General features: G+C 60.2%; 2 protein-coding genes across 2 annotated transcripts; both read right to left on the reverse strand.

The window, feature by feature from the left end:
* Positions 1–133: 133 nt before the first annotated feature.
* Positions 134–5,227, reverse strand: MAT2A (methionine adenosyltransferase 2A). Its single transcript, XM_066206132.1, has 9 exons — positions 5,053–5,227; positions 3,588–3,665; positions 3,388–3,510; positions 3,196–3,308; positions 2,978–3,121; positions 2,681–2,899; positions 2,115–2,297; positions 1,876–2,009; positions 134–1,528 (listed from the first exon to the last, which is right to left on the reverse strand). Exons 1-9 carry the CDS (start codon positions 5,141–5,143, stop codon positions 1,426–1,428), a joined length of 1,188 nt encoding a protein of 395 aa, XP_066062229.1. The 5' UTR covers positions 5,144–5,227; the 3' UTR covers positions 134–1,425.
* A 1,199-nt stretch (positions 5,228–6,426) lies between these two features.
* LOC136302669 (histone H2A.V-like) lies at positions 6,427–11,158 on the reverse strand. The gene is made up of 5 exons (XM_066206151.1): positions 10,970–11,158; positions 7,800–7,877; positions 7,200–7,313; positions 6,999–7,128; positions 6,427–6,751 (listed from the first exon to the last, which is right to left on the reverse strand). The coding sequence occupies exons 1-5, from the start codon at positions 11,156–11,158 to the stop codon at positions 6,690–6,692; spliced, it is 573 nt and encodes a 190-aa protein (XP_066062248.1). The 3' UTR covers positions 6,427–6,689.
* Positions 11,159–12,937: the final 1,779 nt, after the last annotated feature.

The raw sequence follows: 12,937 nt of genomic DNA on the forward strand, positions 1-12,937 counted from the left end.
ACACTTTCTTCCCTACTTCCCCATATCCCACTTTACCTTGTACTCCAATTTCTCCATTTCCTGGTGCCTCAGTTTCCAAAATCCTTCAGCTGCCCCCTGAACCCATTTCCCCCACACACTCGAGGTGGCTCCCTCTAATTCATCGCTTTTATTGAGATTCTCTTCTTTTTGAATTCATTTTTGGATTCAGTGGATCAAAACATTTGGACGAAACCTCCCGAAAATAGTAAAATCAAGAAAAAAAAAAATCCTCAAGGGCAGGAGAAAGCCCCCCCTGCCCCTCCCCAAGGCACTCTGGGGGCCGGAGCCTGGGTGGGCAGTAAACAAGCCGGCTTCTCTGTACCACACCGGCCACCAGCGCCACACCCAGGGCACCCCCGGCGCTCCAACAAACCCAATCCCTCCCTGTTTCACCCCAAATTGGTGGGGGGTGGGGAGAGGGCAGGGGGAGGGGAAGGGGGGGCTTTCAGGAATCAGGAGCTGCCGGCTGAGTGCGGGGACTTCTCTGTACTCACGCCCCCGCCTCGGCGCACAATAAATACACCAAACCTTCAAGTATCAAGCGCCAAATGCCCCCCCTTTCCCCCTAAAATCTGGACAAAGTTGGGGGGGTGGAGGGGTTGTGCAGTTCGGGAGTCACTTCAGCTTTTGGATTAAAACACCCCCCCCCCCCAAAAAAAAAAAAAAATGTAAAATGTTTTCCTCTGGTACCGAACCCTCAGGGGGGGTTGGGGGTTGTTTTTAACATGTCCCCCCCAAATGTGCATTTTTGGAAAAAAAAGAGGTTAAAAATGAGGGTTAAGAACCAAACCCAGCACCAGCGAGGTCCCAGGGGTGTGGGGAGGTGGAATGGGAAGTGTCTTCCCCACCAGCGGGACTGGGGGAGCCAAAATGAGTATCCTCCTTATGGAATGGGGACTGTGGGGGGAACACACAGGGAGCCAGAAAGAGGGGTTTGTGTGTCCTCCCTCTGGAGCAGGATGGCAGGGACAGTGTAAGCCAAAATGGGGGGCCCCCTAGATGTAGTGGAATTTGGGGTCAAGAGGGAATGGGGAGTGATAAAATGGGGCATCCCCCCACAGAGCAGGACTGCTGGGACCCAAAATGGGGTGGCCCTTGCCACAGTGGGACTGTAGGGGCAGGGAGGAGGGTGAGAGAGGGCACTTGGGCCTTTTTCTCCATTTCATAGCTTGGAGTAAAGATAGATTTGTTAATAACCATCCAAAGGGTTTTGGGGGGACATGGTGGGAGGGCTCCAGGAGAGGCACGTGGTCCCCACACAACCAAAATGATGGTGAGAAACAATGGCACGGCCAGGGAGCCTGGGGAGTCGGGGGGGAGCTCTTTCCCCCAGAGCCCACGGGCTTCTCTGTAACCTACGCCCGCGGGAGTGGGGGGAAAAGCCCTAACAATGCTCTTTTTTCCTCAGTATTTTAGTTTTTTGGGCACTTCCCAAGGGAAACTGTCCCTACCAAAGTGGCCATAGGCTGCAGTCCTCTGATAGAGGGGCTTCTTCAGATCCAGATCCCTGGAATACACAATTCCCAACTCAGTGAGGCGGCCCCGGGGTCCTGCCTTCACCCCTTCCCTGCCTGGCCAGGGGTTCCGCAGTGGCGCCTCCACCTCCTCCCCACGCCGCGGGGCAGTTGGAGCTTCCCCGGCTGCTCCCACAAAACACCCAGCATGCTCCCGGTGCCGGGGAAGCTCCAAGCGCTCAGCTCCGGCGGATACTTACCCCATCCGTACCCCGAGCGCGCCTTCTCCGTTCAGCTGAGCGGCTCCGCGCCGGGTCCAGGCGCCAGGCGGTCCCCAGGCTGCTCCGGGAGGGACCCCCACCCGCCCCCACCCCCCAGCACAGACCCCCACGCCCATTACCTGACGATGACCCCAGGCCGCAGGTCGAAGTTCTTCTTGACGATCTCCAACAGCTCCCGTTCACTCTTCTGGGAGGTGCCGTAGTGGAAGATGGAGATGGACAAGGGATGCGAAACCCCAATGGCATAGGAGACCTGCAGGGGGGAGGTGGGGCTGCGGGTGAGACCGGACCCCCAAAAACCTGGGGAGAGGAGCCCCAGCACCCACCTGGACCAGCCTCAACCCAGAGCAGCACTCACCTGGACCAGCACCCTGCGGCACAGCCCAGCCTTCACCAGGGACTTGGCCACCCAACGCGCGGCATAGGCGGCCGAGCGATCCACCTTGGTGTAGTCCTTGCCCGAGAAGGCGCCGCCGCCATGCGCACCCCAGCCCCCATACGTGTCCACGATGATCTTGCGGCCTGTTAGCCCTGCGTCACCCTGTTGGGGACAGCAGCATCGCAACCCTGTTCACATTGTCACCGGTGTCACCATCACCATGCTCTCACTACCACCACCACACCATGCTGTGACCAATGTCGTGTTATCACTGGCCCCAGAACCACACTGTTTCCGCCATTCTCACCACCATGCTGCCACATCCACCATGCTGCCACCACAAACCGTTGTAACTGCCACCACTGTGCCACCGTCAGTGTCACCATCACCACATCAGCATCATCGCTATGTTGTCACCAGCCCTCGGCACTGCACCATCACTGCTGCCATCACCGTGACATCGCTACTGTCACTACCGCCACTGAACCACCACCAGTGTCACTGTTGCCACCACCATGCTGCCCCCACAGTGCCCTCTGCTGTACCTGGGGCCCGCCGATGACAAAGCGGCCACTGGGCTGCAGGTGGTAGATGGTGTCATCATCCAGGTACTTGGGGGGCACCACGGCCTTGATGACCTTCTCCTTGAGTGCATCCCGCATCTCATCCAGACACACGTCCTCATCGTGCTGCACTGAGATCACTATGGTGTGCACCCGGATTGGGATCACTGCCCCGCGATCCTGCATGTACTGCACTGTCACCTGCCAAGGGACACCAGTCAGAGGCCTGGCAGGGGACAAGGGGCTCCTGAGGGCTTTGTGGACCCACCGGTACCTCACCTGGGTCTTGGAGTCGGGGCGCAGCCAGGGCAGGGCTCCGCTGCGGCGCAGCTCGGCCAGCTTGGCATTGAGCTTGTGAGCCAGGACGATGGTGAGGGGCATGCACTCCTCCGTCTCATCTGTGGCGTAGCCGAACATCAGCCCCTGTGGCACAGAGACAAGGAGGTCACGCCCAAACCTTGGTCACACCACAGGGACCCCATGACCCGGGGTCTCACCTGGTCACCGGCGCCGATGTCCTCCTCGCTGCGGTCCAGGTGCACACCCTGGGCAATGTCGGGGGACTGCTGTTCCAGGGCCACCAGCACATTGCACGTCTTGTAGTCAAAACCTGGGGAGACAAAGGGGGGTCTAGTGAGCCTAGTGCCACCCTTGAGCTATCACTGAGGTGGTGGCAGCCCGGGACACACCTTTGGAGGAGTCGTCGTAGCCAATGTGCCGGATAGTGTCCCGGACCACCCTCTGGTAGTCCACGTTGGCCCGGGAGGTGATCTCCCCCGCCAGCAGGATCATCCCAGTTTTGGCGACAGTCTCTGCAGAGACAAGGGTGACGTCAGCATGGTATCACCTCCACGTCACTGACCTGCTGTCCCCTGGTGCCCTTACTCACCACACGCCACCTTGGCATCAGGGTCCTGCTTGAGGTGGGCATCCAGGACAGCATCGCTGATCTGGTCACAGATTTTATCTGGGAACATGGAGAGCAGGAGGCGTCATGGTGGCGTGGGACAGCCCGACACGGCACAGCCCTTCCTTCCGGAGCCTCCAGCACAGGGATTGGAGCCCCATAATCCAGGAGCCCCCTAGGGTGCACACAGCCCTTGCCTTGTCCCCACTCTGGAATTCCAGGCATGTTCCGGTTAAGCTCCAGCTCCAACTAAGGCTGAGCCCTGTGGCACCACTGAGGAGATCAGACCCGTATCCCAGCTTCATAAATTCGCAGCACACCAGCTTCCAGCAGCTCTGCCTCCAGCCATACCTCACTAGACACCCAGCTCCCTCCTGCTCCCAAGGTGTTTTGTGGGGATGGCGGGTGTCTGGGGCATCCCAAGGGCCACCCGTGTTCCCAGGACTGCGGGTGTCCTTGGCAACGACCTTCTGGGCAGGATCTGGGTGAGGACAAGGCAGCGCTGTGCTGGGGTGAGGGGAGGAGGATCCCCTGAATGTTTTTTGGTGGGAAAGAGTGAGGAAACGGACCTCAAAGCCTCCTCCCTCTGGCAGAGTGGGGGGAGCCTCAGCAGCTGCAGGCTGTGCCATCGGTTTGTGGGTACTTGAGCCAGAAGGAGCAGAGCTGTGGGGTACTGTAGGGCCCAAGGGGGATCCAGAGCTGATGGGAACCTGGGAGATGCTGGGTGTGCCCTAAAAGTGGGTGCTGGAGTGGCCAGAGCTGAGAGGGTTCGGGATACTGAGCGTGCCCAGGCAGCGGGCACTGGGCGTTGGCAGCTGCCTCTGCAGATTAACGGTCATGTGCCCCAAACCGCCGAGGACAAAGACCGGGAGAGACCGGCACCGGCAGGTATCGAGCTGGGGGGGGTCCAACCACCGCCCGGGAGAAGTGTAACCCCCCCAGATGCGGCGGGGAGACCCACGAGACTTCATCACCGGCCTAGCGATATCGGCGGCACCTTCGGCGGGGGGCGTGGGGTAGGCTGAGGGAGACACTCCGGCCCGGGGGTGTGTATGTGGGGGTCGCCAGGCCTGTCTTACTCCCGGCATCCACGCGGGGAGGGAGCCCACGGCGGGGGTCCCGTGGGGTGCGGGGGCACTGGGAACTGCTTAGTCACGGCTGAGTCACGGCGGCACCGGCCCCCCCCCCGCCCGCCCCATCGTCACCCCCGTGTCCCGCCCCACGCGGGCAGCACGTGCGCCACGGGCCCGCAATGCGGCGAGCGCGCGCCCCTCTCACACTGCGCGCGCGCCCGCCCGCGTCACCGCCCCCCCCCACGCCCCCGGCCCATCCTCATTGCCTCCATCCTCATCCTCACTTCATCTTCATCCTCACCATCCTCCTCCTCCCCCTCGGCCCGGCCGCGCCTGCGCGATCGCCGCCCCGCCCAGCCCCGCTCGGCCCGCACCTGGGTGCCCCTCGCCAACAGATTCGGAGGTGAAGAGGAAGGTGCCCTCCTCGATGAACACCTCGTGGAAACCGTTCAGCTGCCCGTTCATGGCGGCGCGATGGGCGGCGACAGGCGGAAGGGAAAAGCACAAGAGGAACGAAACCCGAGCACTGCAGCAATGGACTGAACGCGGCCCCTACCTCACCGCCTCTAGTTATAGCCTTCTCGCCCCGCCCCGCTGCTGCGTCCAGCCAATGGCGAGCGTAATACGCGCCACGGGGGCGGGGGACGAGAACCACTGCAGCCGGGCAGGGGGAGCACGTTACGTAACGCGGAGCTTGGGCTCAACCTCCGGAACAGCCCGTAGCATTCCGCTGCCAGCCTAGCACTCAACAGAGTTAAACACCCGGTCAGACTGTTTCCTCTGCCCCACACGGCGCAATGTCGCGGACGGGCACTGATGCTCACGCCGTACTCCCCCGTGATGGCCGCATGGTGCCTCCCGCGCGGCCCGGCAACTCGAGGCGCGCGGTGGCGCGCGCATGCGCCCGGCGACAGCACGGAGTGCGCATGCGCAGTGCACGGGCGCCGGGCTGCGAGGACAGCCCCGCCCCCCCGCCGCCATCTTCCGCAGACCGGCGTCGCCATTGTGTGACCTCGGGCCCGCCAGGACCGACCACAGCACGGCCCCACCCTGGCCCCTGGCCCCGGTTGCAACCGGTCCCTCGGCTAGCCCAGGCGCTGCGGCCCGGCGGGGCGGGCCTGAGCCCAGGCACGGCCCTAATGGTGCCCTAGGCCGTTGGGCCACTTGACGCCTGATGCAACCGGCGTCCTGTGTTGCCACTGCAGGAGCCGCCCCTGCTCCGCCACCGCCTCCGAGTCCGGCTCAGAGCACCCCCGTATCCAGCTGCTACACACAGGGCTCGGCGGGAGCTTCAGCAGGACCCCCGGGCCCAGGACAGAGTGACAGCCAGGACTGACACCCTGACAACCACAGGCAGACAGACAGACGCCCCGCAGAGATGGAGCTCTGGCACCCACACAGCCAGATCTGACTAACACCTAGACTCCCAGCACCCATTTGCTGCGAGCTGCCTGACCACGGGCACCCCCAGCCCTCGAACAGACACACAAAAACACTCCTCTGTGTCCAGGCCGGGACAGATAGACACCTCCATATCTGGGACAGACCCATCCATGTGCTCCCGGGCGGCGGGGCCTTAGAACAAGCCCCACCCCACCGGATATTTGCATAGTGGGCGGTGCTTGCCCCTCGCCGTATCTTTGCATAGGGGCTCATTTGCATGGGGCGCCCCAGGCCCCTCTGCCCGGTACCGGGGGATCCCGACGGCCCCCCCAAACCCGCCTTGCCTGCCACCACTGGAGACGGTCTGGATTTTTGTAAAAAATGGTTTATGGGTTCCATTTTTGTATAAAACATGGGGGCAGTCGAGCCACTCACCCACCCCCAGCTGCCACCCCACAGCCCGCAGTGTGTCCTACTCAGAATCTAAACCCATCCCAACGTTTCCTCTACAGTCAATCCTCTATGCTCTTCCTTTGAACTATTCCTTAAAAAAAATTCCTCGTATCCCCGAGATGTTCCTGTGCCCAGGTACAGTACGATGACAGGGGGATCCGATGCCACACTCCCTCTACGCCGTTTTCTGCTGTCCCTTCTTTCCAATCAGGGACTTGTGGATGTGGGGAATGACACCTGCAGAGAAGAGGGGAGAAATCGCATCAAGTCACCCGCAGAATTCCCAAGAAACTCCAAAAATCCTCAATTCCCCATTTTTGTGAAAATCCAGTCTGAATGTCTAGTGGACACCCCTCAGTGTGAATCCAGGGAAGCAGGGAGCCCATGCATTTATGCCAGGAACTGCCAAATTCCTATTTGGTTTCCCACATTTCCCCTTGCTAAAATTCCCACTCAAGGATGGAAACATGGGAATGACGCTTACCTCCACCAGCGATGGTGGCTTTGATCAGGGAGTCCAACTCCTCATCACCGCGGATCGCCAGCTGCAGGTGCCGGGGCGTGATCCGCTTGACTTTGAGATCCTTGGAAGCGTTCCCGGCCAGCTCCAGCACCTGCAGGACACCAGGAAGAGGTGGGAATGCCGAGGGCAGGGGTCCTGGGGCTGGGGAGGGGGGGATCCTACCTCAGCGGTCAGGTATTCGAGGATGGCCGCACTGTACACGGCCGCCGTGGCTCCCACGCGCCCGTGGCTGGTGGTCCGAGTCTTCAGGTGCCTGTGGATGCGGCCGACTGGGAACTGGGGGGGCAATTAACAACCTCATTAACACCTACATCCCCCCCCCCTCCCCACAATGTGCATATTTACAACCTACACTGCTGATTTGGGCTGCAGCTTTCAGGAGCAACTCTCCAAACAGAGGACTTAATTATCACTATCCAATTTATTTATTACTAATTCATGTATAAAATTAATATATTTTATAATAATTGTTATGATATATATTGTATATTGCTATCACAATTTAGTAAAATATAGTTATAACTTGTATAGCATAAAATAATTGTATTTTAACTATTAGAAAATATAACTAGCTAATTCTCCCAATTAATCCTCCCATCCTCTCTGTCCCACCTGACAGCAAATCCCCTCTGCAAGCCCAAGTCTCCTCATTGCTCCATAAGCCTCCAAATGCCAAAATACTACGTTTTGACCCCAAAGAAGAGGGTTTGGGGCCCCTCAGCTGCCCAGCATTCCATTTCCTGGTAATTCCCTGTGCCATACCTGCAGCCCGGCTCTCTGGGAGCGTGATACTGCCTTGGCCTTGGCCTTGCCGCTGTCCTTGCCCGCCTTGCCGCCAGCCTGGGGGAGAAAGGGGCCTGTTAATTAATCTAATTAATCCCTGAATCCAAACAATCTCATTAATTCTAAGCCAGAGGGACCTGCTGCAGGATAATCCGGCAGCTCCCTGGCAACTCAGGACCTCTCAAACCAAGTGGATTCAAGAGGATAAACAAGGGAGGTTTTCAGGGTGCAGCACCTGCTCCTTCCCCCAGGTGTCTTATTCCTGTAGCCACTATTCCCAGTATTTTCCAGAAAATGCCAAATGGGGGGAAAACAGCCCCAAATCCCATTGTTGGGCATTATTTTTCTAGCAGTTATGAGCCCAGTTTGTTTTCAGATTCAATTTCTCCACACACTAACACTGGGAAGTAGGCAAGACACTGTTCCTGTATATGGGAATGTGAATCCTGGGGGATTCAGGGGTAATTTCCCTCCTACTCCAGAGTGGGAAACCACCCAGGAGCCCCAGAAATTGTGGATTTAATGAAAATCACGTTGGAAGGGGTGGAAATGCCAAAGCCAAGAGTTTGGCAGTTGCTGAGTAACAAGGAAGAGCCGAGCACGGGTTTTCTGGGCTCTCCCATCCGCTGTCAGGAAACCCATGGTTTCCAGGGATATGGCAAGACCCCATGATGTCATTAATAACTAATGAGAGCTGTTCCTAATGAAGGTGAGAGCCACGGGTGATGCAGGAAGGCAGAGGGAGCTGCACCCTCCCCATGGGAAAGACGTCAGCAACCCAAAATCTGCTTCACGTAAAAAAACCCCAGGGATTAACAATCCCCAAAATAAAGTTTTCCAGCCCACAGAGAGACAAGAAACAACAGCAGAAGGAGACAGGAGCCTGAAAACACCCTGGATACTCACAAACCATGTTTTTATAGTATATATTGATCCCACAATCCCCATCCCCTCTAAAAAGGAGGCATTTTGGCTCATGGTGAGGGAGCTGAAAAGATCCAGAAACACCATGGAGAGCAAGTGGAGCATGTTAATCCTTGAAACAAGATGCTGGTTAACCTGGGAATATCCAAGGTCTGGGTCCCATCCCAGCCAGGTGGGAATTAACACAAGGTTCAGTTCAAACATTGGAAAAAAAAAATTAGTCACGAGGGGGCATTAATCAATCCTGAGGTGATTAAAACAAGCAGAGGGCACCGGGTGAAGCCATGGGGGACCTGGCAAACCCACTCTGTGTTCTGGCAGTTGTGACAAGAAGGGTGTTCAGGGATGACTCGGAGAAACAGTGAAGCACCAGGAGTTAACTTTCATCAAGAGAAAACATCACTCCATAAAACTACAAAACTCAAGGAGGGCCTTTTGGGGGGAAGGAGGGAGAATTTGAGGGGTGGAAAGGGAGATTTATGGGAAAGAAAGGGGGAGACAAGGGGGATTTGTGGATATTTCCTTGCTCTAGGAATAAAAGGCGGCGTTGGGAAAAGCACTGGCTGTTCCCACTGAGGGCTTTTATCAGCCAGCTGTGAACTTTCCCACTGCCCCATCAGGTTTTCCAGCTTGGAGCTGCCTGCTTAATAAATCTTCAGAGAGGGTTTGAATAAGAAGAGCAAGAAAGGTCACGCCATGAAAATCCTGAGGTTTGTCCTGATTTTCACCAACCCTCCACAGGGTTTGCAGATGGAACACAGGAAGTTCCCCCAGCCCAGCTGCCTCCAGCTCCCTATGGGAGATCATTCCACTGCGTGTTGGGAGTGAGGGCTCCTGGACTCCTCCCTCCTGAGGAGGCAATCCCAAGGAATTCTCTCCTTACCCTCCGGGTTGGGACTCCCAGGGACTCAGACAATCCTTGTGACATCTCCATCCCCTCTTTCCATTAAAGCCCCTCGCCGGGAGCACATTCCCATGCTAAATCCTCCCTGGGTCTGACCACCTGGATCCTTCACAGCAGGCATACTTTTTTTTTTTTTCTTCTTATTGCTTCAAACAGGATAAAACCCCTCCAAGCAGCAACTTCTTATCTCCTGCCGCACGTTCCCAGACATCCCCGAGCACAAGTTCTTGGCGGCAGCAGGAGTTGCATAATCCAACGGTGTTGCCATTAAAGCTGAGGGATCGGGGCCCTTTACCACCAGCTCCGGAACCTCTGCGAATCCCGGAGCCCCCCACAGAACCCCCTCGAGCCCATCTGTGGATCCAAAGAATCCCCCAAGGATCCCCTCAAACTTCCACCACCCCTCCCCTGCCCGGTACCAAAAAACCCCCCAAGTCCCCTGCAAATGCACAGACATCCCTTGCGGATCCACGGAACCCCCTAAGCCCCCTGCAAATCCACAGAACCTCTCCTGTGGATCCACGGGATATCTTCACAGAACGCCAGAACACCCCGCGGCTCCACAGAACCACCCGAATCCCCCTACAAATCCAGGGAAATCCCCTATGTAACCACAGAACCCTCCCGCGGTTCCATGGAGTCCCCAAGGCCCCCGCGAATCCACGGGACCCCTTCAACGATCCTGAGAACAGCCCAAAGCATCCTGCAGATCCACGGAACCTCTCACAGGTCCTCAGAACGCCCGTAATCCACATCCCCCTGCCCACCTTCGCTGACAGCTTCAGCCCCGGCTCCCCACATTGCCCCTACGCAGCCACAGGAACGGGGCACCAAGGAGAACGAACTCTCCTTTTCTCCCCCCACGGACCAGGCCATTTCCACGGGAAGCGGGCTGAGATGTACCCCGCGTAAGCCCGGAGGAGGCGCCGGGCGGTTGACAGACCCCGCTCGGGCCCCTCGAATGACGTTTCCCCCACGACAGCCGCTTCTTCCCGTTCAACCGACCCAGAACCAGCACAAACTGAGACTGAGGAGACACCAGCCGACACGGCACCGCTGACAGCACTGGAGGGCACCAGCGGAGCCCGATTTGGAGGGCAGGACAAACCCCCTCCCCAGAGCCAGGCGGCAGCCACCACGGGGCACCGGGGGAGCACCGAGCCGGACCCAAGGTCACGGACCGTGGCCCGTCCCCCTCCCCCCGCCCGGCCTAGGCTGACAGCGGCGCCCATTGGCAGCCCCACGAGGCCCGGCTCAGCCTGGCCGCAGTGTCCTGGCTGGTCCCCCGAGTCCCAAGCCCCACTGCTGCCCCTACCCTCACCATGGTACCGCCGCCGCCGTCCGAACCCCAAAGCCACCACAGCGCCCGACCCGCCTCAGGAGCCGCCAGACAATGACCCACCCGGGCGGGGGCGACGGGCCGCGCCGCGTTGCGACCAATCAACGCCTCCCATACTAGTTTGAACATCCCGCGGTGTCCAATGGGCGAGCCGCTTCTTTCCCCGTCCATCACTGGCTCCGCCCCACGGCTCGTTTAACGGCTGTGTTGCCTTTGCACACGGCACGCAGCGGAGTGAGGGCGGGGCGTGCTCTCCTCGGTGACGTCACCGCCCGGCGAATAGCGATAACGAACACCGCGACGCGAGGCGGGGTTATAATGATGGACAGCTGACTGAACCAATAGAAAGCGAGTGGTGTTTCCCGCCCATTTCATCTCTCCGCGCCCGGGTCGTGTTTGTGTGAGGGAGCCGGGGGTGTGGGGGGGCGGGGCCGTGAGGGGAGTGCGGGGTCCGGGGGTTTGGCGGGTCCGGGAGGGCCTCAGGCCCCGCCAGAGGGTCCCACTGCGCCCCGAGCCTGCTGAAGGGCTCCGCGGGGTCGGGGGCTTCGCTCCTGACGTGGCCCGGCTCTGCTCGGGGCTGAGAGAGGCCGCGGCTTGAGGGGAGCCCGTGCGGAAACACCCAGACCCGCCCGTCCCTCTGACCTTCCCTGTGTTTCTTTGGGGCAGTATAGAAATAACTGGCGCTGTCCCGTAAGATGAGTGAAAAGGGCAGCGGTAGTGAGGTTACGTGGACCCCGCAGCCCCCGGACCGGACTGGGGGCTGGCGCGGACCCTGAGAGGCCGAAGGAACTGTCAGTGGTTACGGCAGGGATCAAGTGTGCCCAAAAAGCCCCAAAATCCACGGCACTGTTGGGGGGAAAAGGCCCCTTTTCCGAACAAACGTGTCACAGTAAATAAAAACTCAGTTTCTCATGACGGGCCCTTTTCAGCCTCAAATGGAATCTGTGCGACTAGCTGAGTTTATAAACGGAACTGGGGATTCCCGAGCGAGGGTCGGTGACGGGACAGTGCCTTCGGAACTGGTGGGCCCCGCGCAGCGCAGTCCTACCCGGGCTGGGGCCGGAGTCCGGCCCCCTCAGCCCGGCTGCACCCGGCGCCGTCACTGTCCCCACGGCCAGCGGGCGTCCTGCCGGCTGCGCCTCAGTTTCCCTCCAGCGGCGGGCGGGGTGGAGGGCAGCGCACGCTCCCCGCCCCTCGCCGCACTGCTGGGGGGCTCAGGGCGTCCCAGACCCACGCCCGCCCTGGTCCGGGCTGAGATCGGGGCTGGGGGCGGGAGGCGCCTCTTTCGGGTCCTCCCGGCTGTCCCGGCCTCGGTGCCGGTGTCCCTGCACTGGGCGGGGGCGAGGTGCGCCGCGCAGCCCGCGCCCCTCGCTGCAGCTGCCGGGGGGCTCAAGGCGGCCCCCAGGCCCCCTCCCTGCCCCGGCTGCTCCGTGGCCGAGGTACGGGCTGGGAGGAGCCGGAGGGCGAGGAGGATGACGACGAAGGCGTCTGTCATTGTCACTGTTATCCCCGGGGTGTCCGCCCTGCCCCGGCAGTTTCCTCCCAGCACCGGGCAGGGCCTGGGGCGCGCCGCGCATCCCCCGCCCCTCGCTGCAGCTGTCGGGGAGGCTCAGGGTGCCCCCAGCCCCTCATCCTGCAGCTGCTCCCGGCACCCCAGGCAGCAACTGCCGCGGGCTGGGCCCCCCCGGGCTCCATCCAGGGGCCCCCCGGCTGTCCCCGGGGCCTCTCCAGCTGTCCCCAGCTCCCCCGACCCTCGGGTGCAGGCGCGGGGGGCCGGAGCAGCTGCGGGGTGCGATGGGGCCGGAGGAGCCGCTCCCCCCGGCCCCGGGGATATGCGGGCCGGGGGCTCGGGGGTCGAACCAGGCCCCGGTGGCGATGACAGTAATGACTGTGACGGCGGCGGCGGCTCATGCGCAGGCGGGTCCCCGCGTGTCCTCAGATGAGCCCGAG

The sequence above is a fragment of the Chamaea fasciata genome, unplaced genomic scaffold, assembly GCF_029207755.1.
Source record: "Chamaea fasciata isolate MVZ Bird 193981 ecotype frontalis unplaced genomic scaffold, bChaFas1.0.hap1 SCAF_30, whole genome shotgun sequence".
NCBI lineage: Eukaryota > Metazoa > Chordata > Aves > Passeriformes > Sylviidae > Chamaea > Chamaea fasciata.